Source organism: Astatotilapia calliptera, chromosome 19, assembly GCF_964374335.1.
Source record: "Astatotilapia calliptera chromosome 19, fAstCal68.1, whole genome shotgun sequence".
NCBI lineage: Eukaryota > Metazoa > Chordata > Actinopteri > Cichliformes > Cichlidae > Astatotilapia > Astatotilapia calliptera.
This window is the reverse complement of record NC_137440.1, coordinates 1,523,463-1,547,751: the sequence shown is the minus strand read 5'-3', so window position 1 is coordinate 1,547,751 and position 24,289 is coordinate 1,523,463. Positions and strand designations below refer to the sequence as shown.

Genomic DNA, 24,289 nt, shown 5'->3' with positions numbered 1-24,289 from the left:
GACTGACAACGGGTGTACTTTACACTCCTAACACAAACCCAGATTCAAAAGACTGAAAAATCAAACAGTCTTTTAATTAAATGTAATATTTGACTATTTATTGAAGAAAGCGTGTTTTTCAGAGGAAACTAGTTCGCAGGATAGTTTGTCATGTTAGGGAACTTTCTAAGCATTTTTCAGGCTAGCTGTGATGAATCATTAAGCTCTTTCTACTTATAGTGTGTCTGTTGCTGTTTTACAGTCATTTCCAAGATCACTACGATTGCTTTTACTCATAATGGGGTAATGGAGATTCGATCAGCTTAAAGATGTAATCAAAATGATTTAACCCAATTTAGATTTTAATTTAAATACTCAAAGAATGTACATATTAAAAACTAATATTAATATTGATAATATTACACGTTATTGAGAATATGCATTATCCTTTGAGCTTTTTGATATGAATAATTATAAATGAGAAAAACTTTTAAAATTGTTTCCCACGTTTCAGACAGCTTCTTGAAAATTGATGATGATCAATCTCATCAACTTCTCGCCAACTTGCCTACATAATCTGTCTTTATAGGTTCACAGTGTTGGCATCTGTATTACTTGTGTATTTACTTGGTATTGGATCGATACCAAAAGTTGTAGCACCATGCATTAAACACATTGATGGGATGTTAGCTATCCACTTCCAGTCACTCAAATAAACAATTAAATATATGAGGTCCACCAAATTCTTGGAGCTGCTTGAGCAAAGGATAGGTTGGTCAAAGCAACCATGGAAAAATATAATTACGTTTCTCGTCTACGGTTGTGAAAGATTAAGACTGAAGACTCAAACTAAGTTAAACTTTTCTTTAATTTTCTTTTTTACATTTCAGTGCACCGCCTCGACTGCCACAAAATACTGCAAATAGTTCTATAATTACAGACTTTGACATATGCTGGTGACATAAATGCCACCATGTCTCACATGCATACAAAATATTAATTTTAGTTTTGGATTGTTATGATGCAACACATCTTTTTATAAAATCTGCCTGTGATTGCTAAAATACAGGTGGTGCATCAATTGACCCTTACCCCACTTTCCTCTGCATTTCCATGTGTGGCATCGCTGATGTGAATGATGTAAATGTAAAGAAGAAAATGCTTAAATTAATTTAAAGATAAATGAATAAAACTGTATGACCAACCTGTTTTCCACATCAGTGCTAATTTCTTTTAAATCTCATGACTGTTTTCTAACCTGAAGTAGTTTCATACTTTTCTAAAAGGAAAGAATAGTTCTCCTCCTGCCCTGAGATCAGGTGTGGCTGAAGAAATGGTTTCCAATAATATAAAGCAGCCGTCCTCATCCTTTTTTGTGCCAGGGATCGGTTTATGCCCGACAATATTTTCACGGACCGGCCTTTAAGGTTTTGCGTATAAATACAACAAAATAAAACCAGTACTGTTACCAAAAAAAAAAAAATTGATTCACACGGGAAAAAACCCCGTTAACACTGAAAACGATAAAAAACGATAAAAACCCTGAAAAGCATGAATTTCGCACCTGAGCCTCGACTCTGGCAGCCCGGTACCAAACGACTCCGGTCCGTGGCCCGGGGCTTGGGCACCACTGATATAAAGCCCTAATGTTTGCTGAACACAAACATATAACACTGGTCATGTTAATAGCATTTTGTTATTGGAGCAGGAGATTAAGAAATGAAGATAAAAAAGCAGTGCAGAACATGGAAGGAATGACAGGAAGATTTCTTTAACTCTATGATGAGTAAAAGCAATTATTTCTACTGCTTAGCAGTCAGGTAAATGATATGAGCACAGATGTTTGACATCTGTGCTCATATCATTTACCCTGTGTAAATAAATGAATGACTATATCAAACCTTTGTTTCCCATCAGATCTAATTTCAATCCAATTTTTCCCTCATTTTTAAACCACTAACCACGTTGTGGAAGACCTGTAAATGTTCCTATTGTCACTGGTGGGAAGCAAAGGTTTGGTTTTAGGCTGTCAGGATGTCCTTAACTTTGTGACTGACCATTGTTCTCAGGCAAGGGACCGGAGACCCTGTATGCTGGGCAAAAGCTCAATGATAATGAATGGCATACAGTGCGTGTGGTGCGTCGTGGCAAAACCTACAAGCTAACGGTTGACGATGATGTAGCAGAAGGTACTTGCCTCCATCAACTGGAAATATTCTTAGTATGTCTTTGTCAGTGTTATTCCACCATGCTACAGCATCTCGCCATAAACACTAAAGTCAGTGTGTAATTCTGCTCCAAAAAAGCAAGTACACATGTACCCATTAGTGTCAGTTTGCATTCATCTAATACTGTGTAATGTAATTTTCTCCTTAAATCAGCCCTTTTGTGTTAGTGTCAGACGGTGTTCTCTTTTCTTTTCGTTTTTTGTCTTTCTTTCAACCCTTCCCCTCCACCCTCCCCGTCTCCAGGCCAAATGGTGGGTGACCACACTCGTCTGGAGTTCCATAACATCGAAACAGGCATAATGACAGAGCGCCGATTTGTTTCTAGCATCCCATCCAGCTTTATTGGTCACCTCCAGAGCCTAAGGTATTTCTACTTCTAAGATGAATATTCTGTAGATTTTTAAAAATGTTTCCTTATTTTTGCCCACATGTTCTTTTCTTTTTCTCAGATTTAACGGCATGCTATACATTGACTTATGCAAGAATGGTGACATTGATTACTGTGAGCTCAATGCCCGCTTTGGGATTCGCTCCATTATCGCTGACCCTGTCACCTTCAAATCCAAGAGCAGCTATCTCAGCCTGGCCACGTTACAGGCCTACACGTCCATGCACCTCTTCTTTCAGTTCAAGACCACTTCACCAGATGGCTTCATACTCTTCAACTCTGGAGACGGCAATGATTTCATTGCTGTGGAACTAGTTAAAGGGTAAACTTTCCTTTAGAGGATACCTGTTAAACTTTTGTTAATGGTTGGTTGATTTTATTGTGTTCCAATAAGAATAACGAACAAACACATTTTTGTCAAAAGTCTGATATCCTGATCATGGCCGAACCTTCATTATAGGATAAAATTCATCTTTCTGTTATATTTTTACTAATTTGCAAATAGCAGATGTTTGTATTGCTATTTCACACTTGTTTTTGTTGTTAAACCCATATAACTAGTGATTTTTCTCTTGTAGGTACATACACTATGTTTTTGACCTTGGAAATGGGCCCAACCTCATCAAGGGAAAAAGTGAAAGGGCACTAAATGACAATCAGTGGCACAATGTGGCTATTACCCGAGACAACAGCAACACCCATACGCTGAAAGTAGATGCTACAGCCACTAGTCAGAGTATCAATGGTGCCAAGAATCTGGACCTTAAAGGTACACTCAAGATATGACTCAGTTTTTCATTTAGATATAGTGGTTGTTTGCTGCACTGATAAGAAACGAGTGTTTCGCTCTGTGGTATAGTGGTTAAGACATTTTACCTGACATGCAAAAGCTTCCTGGTTTCATTTTGGCAGGAGACACACAAACCATACCTCAAGCCCTTTGAGGGTTTTAAAAGATGCCTATAAATAAATGTATTATTATTATCATTATTATGAATAAACTTTATTACGATCTACTCAAGCTGCTTCAATTTCAGGACTATAGATGCACAATCCTCTTAGCTGTGTGTGCAGCGCGCCTTCAAGCCCAGTTTTTGACACTTTGTGGAGCATGCTGTAACCTTGGGGATATAAATCCAATAATTTCACAATTCAGAACGATGACGATGATCACTGTTGACTTAGTTAAATTTGAAGTTAAAGTTTAGGACTGCCAAATATTAATGACTAATTGTGTGGAGGATGGGCTCATGGCGTACATCCTTTGATGCCAACTGGTCAGCCAGCTTACTACTTACTTCTAACTTACCTTTAATCTTTTCATGGATGCTAGGCGTGACGTTGTCAGCAGGAAGTGTGGGTCAATATACTGACACTGAAATACTTCAGGACTATTCCCCAGTCGTGCCTTGATGCCGGTTTGCATTTGTGAAATGAAGGAGTTGGTTTTTGAAGAGAACAACTACCACGGCTGGGTATCGATTTTGATTTCTATAACTGACTCGACGGTCCCGATTCGATTCGATTCAGTTTTGACTCAGACAGTCAGAAATATTAGAATTCTGATGATTTATCAGCACATGTCCATATTTTTATATCTATGTATAAAAACAAAGCTGAGACTTCATCAGAGGTGTGAGCATCACAGCAGAGGCCTTTGTGTCAAAGTAACTGAGGATAAAACAGAAAAACAAGCAGATTTTTCTGGCCTATAACCTTAAAAATATTCTGCAGTAGAACAAAACCTAAAGAAAAGTATGATACAACATGTGAACATTACCTGAGGCTATTTTTGAGGAAAAAAAAAACAGCGGCCGGCAGCACTGTACACACTAGCAGACTGGTGCGTAATAAGCAAGCGAATGATGGAGACAACAGAGACGTTTGATGGTAAACTGGTCTGTGAGTACACTGAAAGAAAGCTGAAGTGCAATTTTATCGTGGTGGAAGCAAAACAGCAAAAGTACGAGGAAATGCATGAAGCGTAGTTTTGATCATTTTGTTTTGCTGATGGTTCAGCGAGTTTTGGTCAGAGAGTGACGAAACCTGCAGCTTCAGAATCTGTGAGATGTCGGTGTACGTGGCGTCGGGTGAACGATCCACGCTTTGTGTTTTACGTCTTTGTGTGGAATCCGTTTACCTGCTCTCATTTACTGTTTAGCTGTTTGGTGGTTGTTGAAATAGTTTTGTGAGCTTTAACCTGAGATTCTGACAAAATACTTTTATATTGAAATATTGATTCAGGATTTAGTGAATCGATCTCACTTTATTTAAACTAAAATCGATTTGGATAGAGGAAATTTATTTTTTAAAACCTCCCCCAATAACTGCATCAGACTTAACAAGACAGTGCAGACGGATCTTTCTGGTGTTCCCAGTAATGCAACAATAAAATAGTTTGTGTGCTCAAGCAATAAGAAGGTGAATAATTAGCATACATTTGCAAACCAGCCAGCGTTGTATTCAGACAACAACAACAATAAAAATCCACGTACGTGTACAGCTGTCAAGAGGAAAAGCCTGTGTGATATGTGCGCTCTCTTTAGTTCGGTTTCGTGATTAATTAAAAGTTCTGTTTTGTTTGTCCTGATGTCGTTTAGATCTGAAAAGATTTCAACACAAATCTTTCTATAAATATCCATAATATTTTTAAAGATAATGTTCTCCTGCACTTTTACATTTTTTCTGTGCCCCAGGTGATCTGTTCATTGCTGGACTGGGTCCAGGCATGTATGGCAACCTGCCTAAACTGGTGGCTTCCAGAGACGGCTTCCAGGGCTGTTTGGCGTCAGTGGACCTCAATGGTCGTCTTCCGGATCTCCTCAACGATGCATTGTTTCGCAGCGGGCAGATTGAACGTGGATGTGAAGGTACACCGTCCCTCAAATCTCAGCCTGATTTAGACTACTACAACACAAACTTCAACTCCAACTCCAGCAGCCCTTTCTTCCTGCTCAATGCAAACAGTAGCTCTGCATCCATGAGACCGTATGGAAGGCGCTTCGTCTTATTAACTGTATTTGTTGCCTCACTTATTCACTGTTAGAATTCTGATCAAATCAGCTCCTCGTACAAAACCAAGTTATCGGCCACATCGGTCGCCTCCTTACAGAGCCTTCATCATCACTATTTATGCAGCCTTTGCTAATGCAAAGATTACCTCTCTTATTTTTTTTAATCTATGATGCTTTTGTAAAGTTTTTTTTCTGAATGATATGAATATTAAGTTTTATAACTGATTCAAAACAAAAACAGATTCTAATGGGTGCTGGCTCAGGTATGTCAGTAAAAGGACAAAAGACAGAGAGAGTCACTACATTTACATTTCCTTCAACATACTCACGTTATTCTTCACTTACACTAACTCTGAGAGTTGGCTACAATGCTTCTGACTACATATGCTGAACACTGTCCTGTGTCACGATGCCAATGATGTGTCAGTCCTGAGTGGATCATTGTTTACATCCATTTCAACCTTTAAAGCCCACAGAGTAATGGATTCAGATGAGACAATGCTACACAGTAAATAAAGTTCTCTCTGGTCTCAGAGCACTGTCATAAATGGTGACAAAATGACAACTATTTCTTTGTGTACATCATTGTTGAGGTCATTAACTATCATCATTTCTATTACTTTATTCATTTTTTGTACTCTCTATAGATGATTCATTACAGTAACCATAACTATCATTACTTTTGTGTTTGCCCTGGTTATTGTTACATCTGCAAAAATCTTTATCCTCACTGGGGCCACCAAACAAGATAGGACAACAGAAAGTAATGTATCCCATTACTGCACTGAAATGAGTATGTTACAAGGAAATGTTATATTTGGAATAGCATTAGGCGAAACATTGGACATGGACCCAAGTAGATTTTTTTATATGACAGTCGACATGCCTTTGAAACTTAAGCAACAAGAAAACATATTTTATGTCTGCACTGTGTATGTTCTGCCATGAACATGTAAATAGACCATATGAAGAAAAGTACAGGGGCGGCTACACATTACAAGTACAGGAGGTACTTGGTCATGGAAACCTATGCCATGAAGCGCCTTTGTTTCTGTGCCGATGTTGATGGGCAAGGCTGAAACTGTTAGTCAGTCAGCAGAGACTCTTACACACTTACGACGCAGCAATGCATGGCACCTTTACATGATCTGCCACTCTGTGGCTGACTTGTTAGGATTCCTAAATGATTCCACTTTGGAATAATACCATCACAACACCACAGTTCATTATGGAATATCCAGGAGGGAAGAAATTTCACAAACTGACTTCAAATGCTCGTATCCGATTGCATTTCCATGCTTGAACTCGGTGAGCTGTCAGAATGACCCATTCTTTCACTGCCGTTTGTAAATACAGATCTGATGGTTGGTGCTTGATTAGATACACCTGTGGCAACTGGACTGAAAATATCTTGGCTGTGGTTGCGTAGTAACAATGTCCTGATTTTGGTTAAAACATTCTCATTAAGTTGTTTTTTCATGACTCTCACACTTTACCAAGAGATCAAGCTGTTATATATCTATTATAAAAATCAAAGCTCAAAATTTATGTGACTCTTTTGAATAATATTTGGCACTTTCGATGGGAATCACTGTTTTTATTACATTTATTTTGTTAGACTACTGCTGTTTGAGGTAGCCGGGGTTTACAAATGGTCAGCTGCAGAAGTACAAAGCAAATAACAATGTAACTACTTCAAAAAATAGTTTATATCTTTATTTGTAGGATGTGCAGTTTTACATCTTGCCATTATTTCTGCATCAGGCTATATTTGGTATTCAGTTCACACAGACCTTTGTTCACAAAGACAAACTTGCCAAAGGTTTTAACATGTTCTGTGTAGCTACACCAAAATGGGCCGTTGAAACATTTTGCACAAGAAAACAAATGTCATTGTGGACAAAATGTTTCCATCTTCCTGTAAAAGTTGTGCATTTTTATTATTCACTTATTTATTTGTTGCTGTTTTATGGGCCATCTTCCACAATCTGTTTGCATGGACATCATTTTCTATACAGCAGTTTTTCTTATGCCTGCCATATCATTGAGTTGGAAATGTATGTATTGTACTTTTTGTTTTTCATGGAACATTTATTTAAAGAGCCCCATGTTAAACCAATAAATGTGCTAGCTGACATTTCATTTTAGTAGAAAAGAAACGGTATATGTCCTTGGTATAACAATCTGAATCAGAATGAAAACAATGTTATTTCATTGTACTGTATGCAGCGCAAGAAAGTATCGGTTGATTAATTTATTTTTCCAAATAAAATTTCATCAATCGCAGTTTGTTGGTCTTGTCCATGGCATTTTTGTGTGTTTGTATGATTTTTGTATGGTTTTCTTTTTCTTTTGCAATACACCACGATCAGCTCAACAGTCTTTTAAACTGTTTGAAATTTCATTGTTTGTAATTTCATTACAAGCTTTCATCACATTAAAAGTTTTTCTTGTTTGTTTGTTTGTAAGTTTGTTGCCTATATCGAAGCCCATCTGTAATTAGGGAGTTCAGACTGCAGCAATACATTTTGCCGTCACTAGAGGGCGATGCTGCACTGCTAACAAACAGCAAATAAGCATCAAAACTGAGCTTTAGGATTTTCTTATAAGCTAACGTTTAAAACAATCCCCCCTCGACGGTCAACATGACTTTGTCCCGAATACCTCCTTTAACTGAGCATCTTTGACGAGGTAAGTCTCCGGACCATCACATGATTTGAGGTCGAATAACAATAAGTTTTTGTTCAGTATCATTGCAAACCAACCATTCAAGTTATAAAAAATAAACAATAATTTCCCAAACAAATGAATGTGTGTGAGTAACCAAAGTATACAAACAACAGCACACAAAGCAGTTTAACAAAACGTCTCGTTGCTCTTTATTTGTCATTATCATCCTAACATTCACAGAGTTATCGATGACACATTGTTATAGTGGCACAGTCGCGTTCTGACAGCACAAAGGTCTGGCTGGGCCTCTCCTCCTGCTCTGTATACTCCACCTTCCTCTCAGTCCAAAGACATGCATGCCTGTTTAATTAATGATTCTAAATTGGCTGTCAGTGTGAATGTGAGCATGAATGATTGTTTGTCTCTCCACGTTAGTCCAGTAGACTAATGGCCTGTCCACACGCGTCTACCATGGCAGCTGGAATGGGCTTCAGCTCTCCTGTAAACATGAACTAGCTCAGCCGTTAAAACTGATGCATAGAGAACAGCCAAACAGAAAGTCTGAACAGAAATAACTGAAATGTACTATGCTTCATTTCAAATATAAAATAGTGTAGTTTATTTAAAGAATAACTACATTTTGCCACATTCCAATGAGAAAAAGATTTTTAGGGATAACTGTAGCAGTTGAATGATCTTTTACCAATTCAGTCCAATCAAAATTCAGTATTGAGTTTTATTCAATTTTATTTATATAATGCCAAATACAACAACAGTCACCACATGGACTTTAACAGCCATAAGACATTACATTATGATGACTGACAGGTAACGTGAATAACACTGATGATCACGTTATTCTGGCACCTATTATTGAGTGAGAGATATATAGATAATATTTTAAGGAGCAAGTGCAAGGACCAGATTGTGATGGTTAGATGATATGGTCAGAGCATCTCCTAAACTGCAGCTCTTGTAGTTTGTTCTCACTCTGCAGTGGTATCTATCAAAAGTTTTTCCAAGGAAGGAACAGCAGTGACAGACAGGTTGTTCATGGGCAGCCAAGACTTCAGTGATGCGCATTCAATTTCCATTCAATTTTATTTATACAGCACCAAATCACAACAACAGTCGCCTCAAGGCGCTTTACATTGTAAGGTAGACCCTAATACATACAGAGAAAACCCCAACAATCATATGACCCCCTATGAGCAGCACTTTGGCAACAGTGGGAAGGAAAAACTCCCTTTTAACAGGAAGAAACCTCCGACAGAACCAGGCTCAGGGAGGGGCGGGGCCATCTGCTGTGATTGGTTGGGGTGAGAGAAGGAAGACAGGATAAAGACATGCTGTGGAAGAGAGACAGAGGTTAATAACAGATATGATTCAGTGCAGAGGTCTGTTAACACATAGTGAGTGAAGAAGAAACACCCAGTGCATCATGGGAATCCCCCAGGAGCCTAATGCAGCATAACTAAGGGGTCATTCAGGGTCACCTGGTCCAGCCCTAACTATATGCTTTAGCAAAAAGGAAAGTTTGAAGCCTAATCTTGAAAGTAGAGATAGTGTCTGTCTCCTGAATCCAAACTGGAAGCTGGTTCCACAGAAGAGGGGCCTGAAAACTGAAGGCTCTGCCTCCCATTCTACTTTTAAATACTCTAGGAACAACAAGTAGGCCTGCAGAGCGAGAGCGAAGTGCTCTAATAGGGTGATATGGTACTACAAGGTCATTAAGATAAGATGGGGCCTGATTATTTAAGACCTTGTATGTGAGGAGCAGCATTTAGATCTGGGGCCAATGAATGGAAGCCAATACAGGATAAATTACATTAGTCCAGCCAAGAAGTAATAAATGCATGAACTAGTTTTTCAGCGTAACTCTGAGACAGGATATTTCTAAAGTGCATGAAAAATGAAGGGTGGCCTATGTTTTCCAGTCCAACCGATCAACTACTGTAGCTCAAATTGCTGAAAAATGACACTGATTATTATAGAAAGGTGTCAGAATACACAGTCCATTGCAGTTTGCTGTGTTTGGGGCTGCATAGTTGCAGACCCATGCCCATGCTGACCCCTGTCCACTAACAATGTTCACACGAGCATCAGAACTGTACCCCTAACTAATGGAAGAAGGTAGCCTGGTGTGATTAATCATGTTTCCTTTTACATTGCATGGATGGCCGGGTGCGTGTGTTGCTTACCTGGGGAACACCTGACAGCTGAAGAAGACAAGCCAGCAGTGGCAGTGTGATACTCTGGGCAATGTTTGGGGAGACCTTGGGTCCTGCTAAGCATTGTTGCAGACCATGCACACCATTTCATTGGACTGGGACCTAGACAATATTAGGCAGGTGATCATAATGGTATGCCTGATCACTGTATATTTTAAGATAAAGACCCAGCAATAATAGAGTGAAACCTAATGCCAAGTATGTATCTGTTTAAAAACCACATTTCTAAGATTTGTAGGGATTTTTAGGAAGGCTTATGAACTAGATAAGTATGGAGAGAGAACAGGGAGAGACCAGAGAGACATGGGGACACAAATCACTTCCACAGGAGACACCGGTGATGAGACAAAGACAAGAATGGGACAGACTGGGCACGGAAGAGAATCAAGAACTTAAAATATAAATGAAAAAACTATGGACTACTAAACTCAAAACTAACTGATACATAGCTTTAATGTAAGTATTTCTTAAATTACCCAGGACCAAAACACTGAGTAGCTCCGTAATTACCCTGAGTGTGTGAAGACTTCCCATTTACATGTACAAAATGTAAACTATTCAATAGATTTGCTTCAAATCTCTGTACTAAAGTATTGTGGTCAGTGGTAATGAATGCTGCATTGAGGCAGCACACGCACAGAGGTGAGTCCTCTGTCAGTGGCCATAAGAAGATGAGTCCTCTTCAGTACCACTGTTTCTGTACCCTGATCATAAACCGTTCCTCTCATTCTTTAGTATAGGAGAATCATATACATATTTTGAGCTGCAACACTGAACTGAAGCCAGTTTTGCCAGTTTTGTGTTTGCTTCTTTTGTCTGATCCCCAGGACCCAGCACTACCTGCCAAGAGGATTCCTGTGCCAACATGGGCATTTGCATTCAACAGTGGGAGAACTACACCTGCGACTGCTCCATGACTTCATACACCGGCACACAATGCAATGACCGTGAGTAATATCTAATGTCACATTCATACAATATCACTTTTTTGTGACCAGTGAGTGACAAATGTGAGATTCAAGAAAAAAATTAAAATGGAGAACATTCAATGTGTTGACTGCATATTAATACACATGTTGCAAGTCAGCTTTATATTCTTAGAAATATGTAGCCTATACACTAAATATTAATTTAGCTGAACCTTAGTGGTGGTGAGTGGCACTGATGTATGCTTAGTATTAAGTCTTCCTAGCTATGGATTCCAATTACAAAGAAAAATCATGGACAAAAATGAAGGATTTAACATTGTGTGGACATGTTTCTTTGTTTACCGGCTTGCGTGTGTGCTTGATGTGCAGCAAGATATTAAGCAAAATTATTTGGGAAGACATTTCCACAACAAGCTCTGTGAAATTGCTGAACAGTATCTGTGTGGATGTGAGACACAAAGAACAATTTCCAAGCTGCTGAGAAAAGCTGAGTAGAGCAAACTCCTAGTCTTGTAGTTGTGTTCACAAGTGGTGAATAGATGAAAGAGTCGGTTGTAAAAAAAAAACTCATTCAGTCTCTGAAGAGGATGTTCTTTCCCAATACATTCATCCGTGGTGCTAAACCAAAATAATGTAACTCCAGTGCTGCTAGGGTACAGAACAAAACTGTCAAACACACTAGTGCATCTGACCGTGCCAGCAAACACGCTAACATATCAGTATGAAACCAAATAGTCTGCTGCTAATTCTCTTATTAATCTTAAAACAGATTAGTGGGGGGGTCACGTGACGTCAATGGCGGAGTAGCTGTGTTTCTCGCCCGCTCCCGCAGCTTGGCATTTGTTTAGGCCTTTATATGTCTTATTTGGTTAAAGTCTCTGTTTATTTCGACTTTTAAACTTCGTACGATGCCAAGCACCCAGAAGAAGCTCAACCTTGGGTCGAAACCGGGCAAATCCGGAGGAAATCACCCTCCGCTCAGCGATCATGCTGTAGCGGTTATGGCGGAGGCCCAGTCGCTCCCACTTCTCGACCGAATGGACGTCGACAAATTGGTGGAGAGGATATCGGCGGAGGTGCTGAGGGCGGTGGAGGCCTCCTTTGAGAAGAAGATTGATCCAGTTCTGAAAAGACTGGAAACATGCGCAGCTAACATTTCTGCATTGGATGTTAAAATGAAGGAGGCAGAGGCACGTATATCAACGCAGGAAGATGTTACAGCGGGATATGGCGCCAAGATTTCTGAAGTGGAGCTTAAGCTGGAGGCCGCTTTGGATAAGATTGATGACTTGGAGAACAGGAGCCGACGGTGTAACATACGTGTTATTGGGCTACCCGAAGGCAGTGAAGGTACCAACCCTGTGTCTTTTTTCAAAACGTGGTTACCGGAGTTGGTGGCTGTGAGTTTCAAGGGCGGCGCTGTTAAAATCGATCGCTGCCACCGGGTGCTTGCACGCCTCCCTTCCAGTGCCCAGCGACCCCGCGCGGTCATCATAAAGCTCCACAACTTCCAGGATAAAGCACGGATCATGCAAGCGGCTAGGAGGAAGCAGTCCTTATTTCATAATGGCATTCCTATTATGATATTCGAGGATTTCTCCGCCGCTGTTCTGAAGAAACGCCAGGGATTCTACCACGTCAAACAACGCCTTAGGGAGATGGGTGTCCCCTTCGCTATGATGTACCCGGCTGTCCTTAGGATCAAGATCGATGGCCAGGAGAAATCTTTTAGATCTCCAGAAGCAGTCTCAGCTTACCTGGATAACGTACCTCAAGGGGCGGGGCCGCGCTCATCCTCGGTGGCTCCAGTGGACTGTTGATCTGTGCTCCTGTCCCATACGTGAGGCATTCGCCAATCCCTCGTCTCCTCCTCCTCCTTTTTTTTTTTTTCTTCCTTCCCTGTTTATTATTATTGTTATTTTTTCTGTTTGGTTTCTTTTTTTCTTTTCGGGTCTGTGCGGAGATAATAACCCCATACACATAGACTATTTTATTTAGCCATTTATAATCCGAATCCTTGTTTTAGCTGCGGGCGGGCAGCTGTTTCACGTTACTGATTAAGAAAAGACTCGTACTCTGGTCCAGCATCGTTCTATGTCCAAGTTGGAAAGTTTGCTTGCGCCCCCTGCTGGGCGTTGGAGACCTTTGTCTGACCTCCATACTCACTGGTTTCTTGACGGTTCTGTTTCTTGTAAATAGTTTTCTGTTAATTGTTAGCAGAGCAGGACGTTTGTTTTTCTATGTGTATTTTACTTGCCACTGGTGTTGTAGAGCAGTGTTTGGGAGCCCTACATATCAGCTATGCTTTGGTCACCTGAGCGTGGTTCCATGCTTATTTAAAATGTTGTATGATAAGTGATAATTCAGTGTTAAATGTTTGTTCCTGGAATGTAGGAGGTATACATAACCCTATTAAACGGGAAAAAAATATTGAGCTTTCTTAAGAGGGAGAATGTACATGTTGCCTTGTTGCAAGAAACTCACCTGTCTCCTCAGGTGTCACGGCCGGGCGGATCGCACACAGTAATTCGGCGTGCCCGTGTGGCGTGCTGGCTAGACCCAAGCGCGGCGAAGGCTAGCGGTGGGTTTGGAGCAGACACGCAGTTATTCTAGTAATGACCTGAGCACGAAGCGTGGCTTCGGAACGGTCGTTACAGACAGAGAGCGAGCGGAGCCGGGAAGAGAAAAAGGATTGAAAGGGATTGTAACTCACAGTTGCTGAATCAGGCGGAGACTGACGTCGGCAGAGTTTCGGAGCTCCTGACACGAAGATACTGATGTCTGAGCGGCGAACAGGTGGGTGGCGTCTCTCTTTTAACCCCGGCCCCGTGATCAGCTGATCACAGCCGATCACCGGCTGACAGGACCCCCCCCCCGAGGACCGGCACCCGACGGGCCAGGACGGCGGCGACGGAAATCCGAGATGAGGGAAGGATCCAAGATGAAGCGGGACGGCACCCAGGAGCGCTCATCAGGGCCGTAGCCAGCCCAGTCCACCAAATACTGGACCCCCCGGCCCCGGGGACGGGAGTCCAAGATCCGACAGACAGCGTAGACAGGACCCCCATCGACGATCCTGGGCGGGGGCGGGGCCCGGGAGGGGGGCGCCAGTGGGGAAGCGACGTGCCGCTTAAGCTGCGAGACGTGGAAAACCGGATGGACCTTCATGGCGGGCGGAAGCCGGAGACGGTAAGCCACGGGGTTGAGCCGGGCGGTGACTTCGTACGGACCGACGAACCGGGGAGCGAGCTTCTTGGACTCGCCGCGCAGCCGTAGGTGCTTAGTGGAGAGCCAGACGCGGTCCCCCGGCCGGAAGGGGTGACCCGGGCGGTGGCGGCGACGATGCTGCCGGGTGTACAGAGCGTTGGCCCGGGAAATGGCAGCCCGCGCCTTGATCCAGGCCTGGCGACAGCGGCGGACCATCCGTTCAGCAGCCGGCACGTCGACCTCCGCTTCCTGATGGCTGAAGATAGGAGGTTGAAATCCATGACAGACCTCAAAGGGCGAGAGACCGGTGGCGGAAGAGATGTGAAGGTTATGAGACAACTCAGCCCACACCAGGTAACGAGGCCATAGCGACGGTTGGGCGGAGACGAAGCACCGTAAGAAGCGCCCCAACTGTTGATTGGTCCGTTCAACCTGCCCATTGGTCTGAGGGTGATAGCCGGACGAGAGGCTGGGAGATGCTCCTATCAGGCGGCAGAAGGCCTTCCAGAACCTGGCGGTGAACTGTGGCCCCCGATCGGAGACTATGTCCTTGGGGAATCCGTGAAGCCGGACGACATGGTCCAGGAGGAGCTCGGCCGTCCGTTTGGCGGAGGGGAGGCCGGCCAGGGCGACCAGGTGCACCGCCTTAGAAAACCGGTCCACAAAGGTGAGGATGGTGTCAAGACCGTCCACAGATGGAAGGCCGGTAACAAAGTCAAGGCCGACATGGGACCAGGGACGTCTCGGCACCGGGAGAGGGTGAAGGTCGCCAGCGGGCGGCTGGGTGGAGGACTTGGCCCGAGCACAGGTGTCACAGGCGGAAACGAAGTCACGGACGTCCCGAGTCATGGAGGGCCACCAGAAGGCACGACGGAGGAGCTGGAGGGTTCTGTCGGGCCCTGGGTGACCAGAGAGCGGGGAGGAGTGAGCCCAGAGCAAGGCCTCCTGACGGCACCGGGATGGCACATAGAGCCGCCCAGCTGGGGTCTCCGGCGGAGGCGGTTCGGCGGTCAGGGCGTCCCGGATAGAGTCCTCCAAGGGCCACCGAAGGGGGGCAGCGAAACAACGAGACGGTAGGATAGGTCCAGGGTCTGACGTGACGACGTCCTGGGCGAACTGCCTGGAGAGGGCGTCTGCCTTGGTGTTCTTGGAGCCAGGGCGGTAGGCGAGGTGGAAGTTGTACGGTTCGAAGAATAAGGCCCAACGGGCCTGCCTTGGGTTGAGCTGCTTGGCAGAACGAATATGGATCAGGTTCTGGTGATCAGTCCAGATCAGAAATGGTTCTTTCGCTCCCAGGAGCCAATGCCGCCATTCTTCCAAGGCCCACTTGATGGCCAGGAGTTCCCGGTCGCCGACACCATACCGTCGCTGCGTGTCAGAGAACTTCCTTGAAAAATAGCAGCACGGGTGAAGTTTTCCATCCGGGCCATGTTGAGAGAGGACGGCGCCAGCGCCAACATCGGAGGCATCCACCTCCACCACAAAATCTCCGGCAGGATCAGGGTGGAGCAGGACGGGAGCTGTAGCAAACCGACGGATAAGGTCTCGGAAGGCCAGTTTCGCACCAGGGGGGAGGCAGAAGGGCCTGGGCAGGTTAGCTGGTTTAGTGAGGGATGTCAGTGGCGCGACAATGGTGCTGAAATTGCGGATAAAGCGCCGATAAAAATTGGCAAAGCCCAGGAAGCTCTGTAGCTGCTTAAGGCTGGAAGGCTGAGGCCACTGGGTCACGGCTTGGAGCTTTTGCGGGTCCATGGTCAGGCCATTGGAGGAGATGGTGAAGCCCAGGAAGGTAGTGGACCGTTGATGGAAGGCACACTTTTCCAGTTTGCAGAACAGCTGGTACTCGAGCAGCCTGCTTAGCACGGCCCGCACATGGCGAATATGGTCCACTTCGGTGCGGGAGTAGATCAGGATGTCATCCAGATAGGCAAACACCCATCGGCCCAGCATGTCCCGCAAGACATCGTTGATCAGGTGTTGGAAGACAGCAGGGCTGTTGCAGAGGCCGAAGGGCATCACCAGATACTCCCAGTGCCCGTTAGGGGTGATGAAGGCCGTCTTCCATTCGTCCCCTTCTCTAATCCGCACCAAATTGTAAGCGCTGCGTAGGTCTAGTTTGGTGAAGATGCAGGCCTGGGAGAGGGAATCGAGCGCGGTGGATAGCAGAGGAAGAGGATGGCGGTTCTTAACGGTGATTTTATTCAAGCCTCGGTAGTCTATACAGGGGCGAAGCCCGCCGTCTTTCTTCTTTACAAAGAAGAACCCCGCAGCTGCAGGGGAGGTAGAAGGGCGAATGAAGCCCTGTTGGAGAGCCTCAGTGACGTACTCCTCCATGGCTTTGTTCTCTGCGGTTGACAGCGAGAACAGGCGACCACGAGGAGGGACTGCTCCCGGGAGGAGCTCGATGGCCATGTCGTAGGAGCGATGAGGAGGGAGAGCGGAGGCTCGCCTCTTACTGAAGACCTCGGACAGGTCATGGTAAGCCGGAGGGATCCTATCCAGATCGACGGGCTCCGGGGGTGACGCCTCTTCTGGCTTTGAGTCCTGTCCAGTCCGGAGGAGAAGGCAGCGGCGTGAACACCGGGGACCCCAGTCCAGGATCTGGCAGGAAGACCAGGAGACGTGGGGGTCATGTCGACGGAACCAGGGGTATCCGAGGATGAGAGGAGAGGAAGAGGCCGAGACTACTAGAAACCGGATCTCCTCCTGATGATCCCCGACAGACATGCGGACTGGCTGGGTCTGGAACTGGACCGGGTAGGGTTGGAGTGGTCGCCCGTCTACTGAGGTCACCGGGAGAAATCGGTCGACGGAAGTCAATGGGATGCGGAGCCGAGAGGCTAGTTTTTGGTCGATGAAGTTCTCGGCGGCTCCGGTGTCCAGGAGGGCTTCGGATGAGAGCTGTTGGTGTTTCAGGTGAAATGTGACCGGTAACAGAAAACGAGAGGGATCGGAGGAGTGGGAAGGGCCAGGTGGGACACCCCCGCAGTCTACCTGGCGTCGTCGTTTCCCGGCCGTAGCGGGCACTGGGGACGACGGTGTCGAGCTGATCCACAGTAGGCGCAGAGGCCCTCACGCCAGCGTCTCTCTTTCTCCTCTTTGGGGAGTCCACCCAGCTGCATGGGCTCCTCGCTGGATGTGCTGCTTGGGCTAGCCGTGGCTCCATCAGAGGGGGGAGGAGGTCGCGACGACGTGGTCCGCTGAGGCTGGAAGGGTTTTAAGGCCCGAGGGGCATGGCGAGGCCGCGACATCACACGTTGGTCGATCTTCAGGGCAAGGTCCACGGCCTCATCCAAGGTCTTTGGGGCCTCACGGCCGGCCATCTCGTCTCTGATGTAATCAGCCAGCCCCTCTAGAAAGATGGAGCGCAGAGAAGCATCTCCCCATTGAAGCTTAGCAGCCAGGGTGCGGAATTGGGAGGCGAAGTAACAGACTGGTCGGCTGCCCTGGCGTAGATGAAGCAGCTGAGACTCCACTTCCACTTCACTGCTGGGGGGAACGAAAGTCTTTTTTAACTCCTCCACAAACAGAGCATAGTCATTACACGCTGCAGACTTATTGTTGTAGAGAGCCGCGGCCCATTCCTGAGCCTGGCCAGACAAGAGAGAGGTGAGCATCGCCACTTTTGCACGGGCAGTGGCGTATTTAGTGGGTTGACATTCAAACATCATGTCTAAGGTGGCGAGCAATCCATCAGGCCGGCCGTCTACTCCGTTCCACTTGTCGGGTAGTCCGATCCGGGGTTCAGCGCTCACCGGCGCTGGCTGACGTTGCAGCGAGGTGACGGAAGAGGAAAGCTGGAGGACAGTTTCGGTGAGAGACTCCATCTTTGTGCTCATCCGATCCACCACACCGCGAAGATATAACACTTCGGCTTTCAGCCGTTCGAATTCCGCTGGGTCTACATGTGGCTCAGACATCCTGTCACGGCCGGGCGGATCGCACACAGTAATTCGGCGTGCCCGTGTGGCGTGCTGGCTAGACCCAAGCGCGGCGAAGGCTAGCGGTGGGTTTGGAGCAGACACGCAGTTATTCTAGTAATGACCTGAGCACGAAGCGTGGCTTCGGAACGGTCGTTACAGACAGAGAGCGAGCGGAGCCGGGAAGAGAAAAAGGATTGAAAGGGATTGTAACTCACAGTTGCTGAATCAGGCGGAGACTGACGTCGGCAGAGTTTCGGAGCTCCTGACACGAAGATACTGATGTCTGAGCGGCGAACAGGTGGGTGGCGTCTCTCTTTTAACCCCGGCCCCGTGATCAGCTGATCACAGCCGATCACCGGCTGACATCAGGAGCATCTAAAACTGAAACGTGATTGGGTCGGTCAAGTTTTTAGTTCCTCCTTTACGAGTAAGAGCCAAAGCACTTTTAGATACTTGTAACGAACTTGATCTGGTTGATACCTGGCGGACTCTTCATCCTAACGATAAAGAATTTACTTTTTTTTCCGGTGTTCATAGAACAAGTAGTAGGATCGATCTCGTTTTCACCCCCAAACGATCACTGGGAAACATTTTGAGATGTACAATAGGCGATATTATTATATCAGATCATGCGCCGGTTTTTGTTCAGCTAAGCGATCTAAATCCTGTCCCTCGGTCTCATACCTGGAGATTTGACAATTTTTTGATTCACGACCCAAGGTTCGAAACATTTTTAAATGATCAGCTTGAACATTTTTTAAAGGTCAATGCAACCCCTGAAGTTTCTCCAGGCCTGCTTTGGGACACCCTGAAGGCTTACACTCGTGGACTGATTATATCATATTCAGCAGGCCTGAAGCGGAAAAATCAGATGGAACAACGGAAATTAGAACTGGAATTGCACGAACTGCAAGCTAAACATAATGAATCACCTTCAGAGCAATTATGGAATGAAATTCAGGTGGTTAAAACAGCTTTGGAGGCACTATTAACAAGAAAGGCTGAGAAATCTTTTTTCTTCATGAGGCAGAGGTTGTATGAGTTTGCTAATAAACCTAACCGCTATCTGGCCAATCTTCTTCATAATAAGGGTGCTGGTTGTAATATCCCATGTGTTAGAGACTCATCTGGTTTACCTAAATATGACAATTTAATTATTAATGATACTTTTAAAACTTTTTAGAAGCAGTTATATACCTCCCAGTTTAACCCTTTACAGCCGATCGGAGCGGGCACGCTCTGTTTTGCATAACTATTTTTAAATCCCGGTAGCTCTGCAACCACTTAAGCTAGCACAATAATTTTTTTTGCATATGAAACTGGAGGAGTTGTACTTACATCTTATGCCATCAGCTTGTCCTAGGTCACAGTTTCCTTCCACATATAGCTTTGCAAAAACTGCATAAAAAGCACTTGCAGGAACAAAAACATGATATTCCAGAAACACGCTTCGCCGATCCATCAGCTGTTTGTAACACTTCCTACGTCCATCAGCGCGAACTATCACATGATCGCATGACCTGCCCGAAACCGGAAGTGACGTCATTTTGCGGAAATGTAGTTTTTTACGATCGGGCCCTTATGAGCTTGTGTTTTACTTGTTATGTGTTTTAAAAAGTTATGTTTGAGTTTATGACTTTCTGTGTCGTTTCTGGGATGCTTAGGACTCATATTGCACTGCTGGAAATAGTTTATTTTGATGCATATGCTGTTATTTTGCAAATTTGCACTATAATATTTATTTTCGTTTTTCCTGCAGTATATAAAAATTGGTGTATTTCAAAAATAAAACTATGAAGACACTCAAAATAAATTTCCTGTGGTGGGAAACTAGTTTGTGTAACTTTTTTGTATTTACAGTTTTGAGGGATAAGCCTCTTAAATTTCTCTAACTAGAAATATATGTTAAAAAAACAAAAACGATTTTCAATTTTTTTGTAGTTTATTGCACTTTTTTGCAATTTATGTAATTACTATGCACCTAATGCAGACATATTATTAAAGTTTGGGCTATAATGGTTGTATTGATGTATAGCAACTTGAAATGCTCCCAAAAATGGCTCCACAGCATGTAAAAATATAATATAAGCTCTGGCGAACTTGGTTCTATGGTAGGTCTTAAAGGGTTAAATCAACATTGGAACAAGGTATGCATCACTTCTTCTTAGGACTAAATTTACCTAAAGTTACTGAAATCCAAAGGGATGATTTATGTAAACCTATAACGCAAAGTGAAATTTTGAAAGTTATTCAGATGCTTCCAAATAACAAAGCCCCGGGTCCAGACGGGTTCACGGGGGGATTCTTTAAGAAATTTAGTAAGATTCTGACTTCCCCACTGCATAAGATGCTTCTGTCCTCTTTTGAGGCAGGCACTCTCCCCCCCCTCCTTAATGGAGGCTAATATTTCGCTAATTCTGAAGAAGGGGAAACCTCCTGAAGAATGCGCCTCCTATAGGCCTATATCTGTTTTAAATCTTGATTTGAAGATACTTGCTAAAGTCCTGGCTGTACGTCTTGAGCCAATACTACCTTCGATCGTTGAGAATGATCAAACTGGTTTTATACGGGGGCGGTATTCCACACATAGCGTGAGGCGCCTACTTAACATTATTCAGCACTCATCTTTGTTTAACCCTGAGGCTCTAGTCATCTCACTTGATGCTGAAAAGGCCTTTGACCGTCTGGAATGGCCGTTTCTTCTTTTCACACTTCAAGAATTTGGTTTAGGTGACAACTTCGTTAAATGGATCCAGATCCTTTATACTTCCCCTCTTTCGGCAGTGATTACCAATGGTTATAGGTCGGACAATTTCAGTACTGAACGTGGCAGTCGACAGGGCTGTCCGCTGAGCCCTTTGTTATTCGCCCTGGCTATGGAGCCCCTTGCCACAGCCATTAGGAAGGATGCTGCTATTGAAGGACTCTGTTTGAACAATTCTCAACATAAGATTTCACTTTATGCAGATGACGTCTTAATTTTTCTAAATTCTCCTGCTCACTCAATTCCTAGATTAGTTGCGTTAATTTCCCAATACAGCTCCTTCTCAGGCTACAAGATCAATTTTTCTAAAAGTGAGGCTATGCCCCTCTCTGTTCTAAATGAGGTTGATCCAAACATTTCTCAGCCTTTTCGTTGGTCTCCCTCCGGTTTCACTTATTTAGGGGTAAAGATTTCACCGAATCTAAAAGAAATGTATAGTCTGAACTACACCCCTTTAATTCAGACCATCAATCGCGATTTGGGTAGGTGGTGCAGCCTCCCTCTGTCTCTCTTAGGTCGTATTCATCTGGTCAAGATGAATATCCTCCCTCGCCTCTTGTATTTATTCCAGATGTTACCGCTTGCTCTGTCCAAAAAGGTTTTGTCAAAATTAAATGGTTCAATTATTTCTTTTATATGGCGTAAGAAAAGACCTAGGCTGAGATACAGTTTTCTGTGTTTGCCTGTTCAGAAAGGCGGTCTTGCCGCTCCCTCCTTCCCACAATACCTCTTGGCTGCACAGTTTAAATTTCTTACAGAATGGTTTATGGACGATCCGGATTCCATTTACCTCAGCGCTGAGTCCACTTCTTTAAAGGGTATCCGTTGCGGAACCTGCTATATATTTCCTCAGGTAAAGCCACAGTTCTAACACAAGATAATATGGTGCTAAAGAATATGCTCGTTATTTGGCGCAAAGTCAGGCGCCTGGAAGGATATTTTAATTGTTTCTCCCTTCTTACTCCTATTCATGAAAACCCTGACTTCTTACCTGGTCTTCGGGCTGGTTTTGCGGACTGGTCTCAAAAAGGGATTAATACAGTGGGTGATCTTGTTCATGAGAACTCTCTTCTTACTTTTAATCAACTGAAAAGCAAGTTTGGTCTGACCAATAAGGATTTTTTGAAGTGCTTTCAGGTAAAGCACTATATTACTTCTAAATTGAAGGATTTTAATGGAGGGTTTGGTCTTTCTCCTATAGAATCACTCATGGTAAAAACTACCCAACTAAAATGTATCACTAAAAAGATTCTGATCTTAGAATGGATGACTCTAACAAAATCAAGGGCCAATGGGAATCAGACGTAGGCGCTATAGATGCTGAAGCTTGGGATGAGTTGTGTTGTCGTCCTTTTAAAGCCTTGGCATCTAATTCTATTTGGGAAAGGCAGTTTAAACTTATAAATAGGCTTTATATTACACCCGAGAAGAGACACATGATGTTTCCAGCTTTGCCTAATCTCTGTAACAAATGTCAGTCTGCTGTTGGTTCCTTTTTTCATTGTCTGTGGAGCTGCCCTGTTATTCTACAGTTTTGGAGATCACTCATAGACAAGCTATGTACTATATTTAATTGCCGACTGCATCTGGGTCCAAGGACTTGCCTGTTAGGACTGAACGATGAGCTACCTGCCGGCTTTCGCAGCAAAGATCTCCTTCACATACTGCTACACTACGCTCGAAAGTGCATTATGGTACTGTGGATTTCTGATAAGGCCCCATCTGTCAACCAGTGGCTACAGTCTGTGATATGTATCATGCCAATGGAAGCCTTCTCTACAGCACTTAAGGACAAACCTTTCCTTTTCTATCGCATATGGGACCCTTTTTTGGCCCACTTGAACACTCCTTCTGCTCAGAGGTTGAAATCGGGCTTACGGGATTTAGCCTGGCAACAAAGGGACGATTGTTAACCTTTTTCATTGTTTATGAATATTGCTGTTGGCTTTCTCTTTCTGCCTTCCACGTCCTGCTATACATGTAGATGCATCTTTGTCCTGTGTGTGTATATGCTGGTGACTGCTGTTTCCCTGCTTTGCAATTAAAAGTTCAAAAAAAAACAAACAAACAAAAAAACAGATTAGTGTGTTTACAATTGAAGTGTTCTCTCAAGTTTTATCATAAACATTTTGTATTTTTGTATGTCTCATATAAGCTTGTTCACAAAAATGCATTTTACAAGAAAAACCTCACTCAGGCCAGCAGGAGTCACTGTATGGAGCACTGAAATCCAAAGCATCTCTCCATGAGAGATCAAATTAGATGAACTGAGTTGCATTGAGTTAAAAAACAATAAAATTCAGAGTGGCAAAAGAACCATAGTTAGCTTCACGATAGTGTTTGGCTGTCACATACACTGTTTTGTCTTCTCAAAGAGGTTGTTTAGGTGCTCTCTTTATTTGTCCAATATAACCTTGAGCACAGGGGCATTTGAGCTTGTCGACTGTGATGTTGTGCTGCAGTTTATGAACTGTCTAACAGGAAACTTCTTACCACTGTGTGGAAAAGTAAAAAAACACATAGTAATAGTAGTAAATATACAGTTTTGTTATGTGCATGCATTTGTCACATCTGTAGTTTTGCTTCAGATGATTCAGCCATTAGAATCTGCCATTGTCTTTTAACTATATCCTTAAGTTGCTGATCATTATGGTTAAATTCAGTGATGAAGGTTATTCTTTTTGTTTTTTGAATTGAGTTTCTTTTTTCAGTACTTCAGCTCTTGATTATATTAAAGTGTAGTTGTAAGTTTTGTCAGTTGTGTAAGAGTGGCACTTTCCTTTTTAAATCTTGAATATCCTTAACCTGGTTTTAAATTCCTCTTCCAGAAGTTTGAGCAATTTCTCCTAAGGTGGAAGAACTTCCCCATCTTGGATGCTTGCTTGTCAGGAAAAGTATTGCATAGTTTTTTTATAGGTTTGTGCTAAGTTAAAGTAGTGCTGAGTCATTACTACTA

The 24,289-nt window shown here is 43.9% G+C and overlaps 1 protein-coding gene across 1 annotated transcript in view; it reads left to right on the top strand.

The window, feature by feature from the left end:
- The window catches only part of nrxn3a (neurexin 3a), a 128,827-nt gene that overhangs the window by 49,220 nt on the left and 55,318 nt on the right, over positions 1-24,289 (top strand). Inside the window, 6 exon segments of the mRNA XM_080293469.1 lie at positions 2,049-2,168; positions 2,451-2,571; positions 2,657-2,917; positions 3,174-3,364; positions 5,292-5,465; positions 11,338-11,457. Coding sequence (XP_080149595.1) covers positions 2,049-2,168; positions 2,451-2,571; positions 2,657-2,917; positions 3,174-3,364; positions 5,292-5,465; positions 11,338-11,457 — 987 coding nt within the window.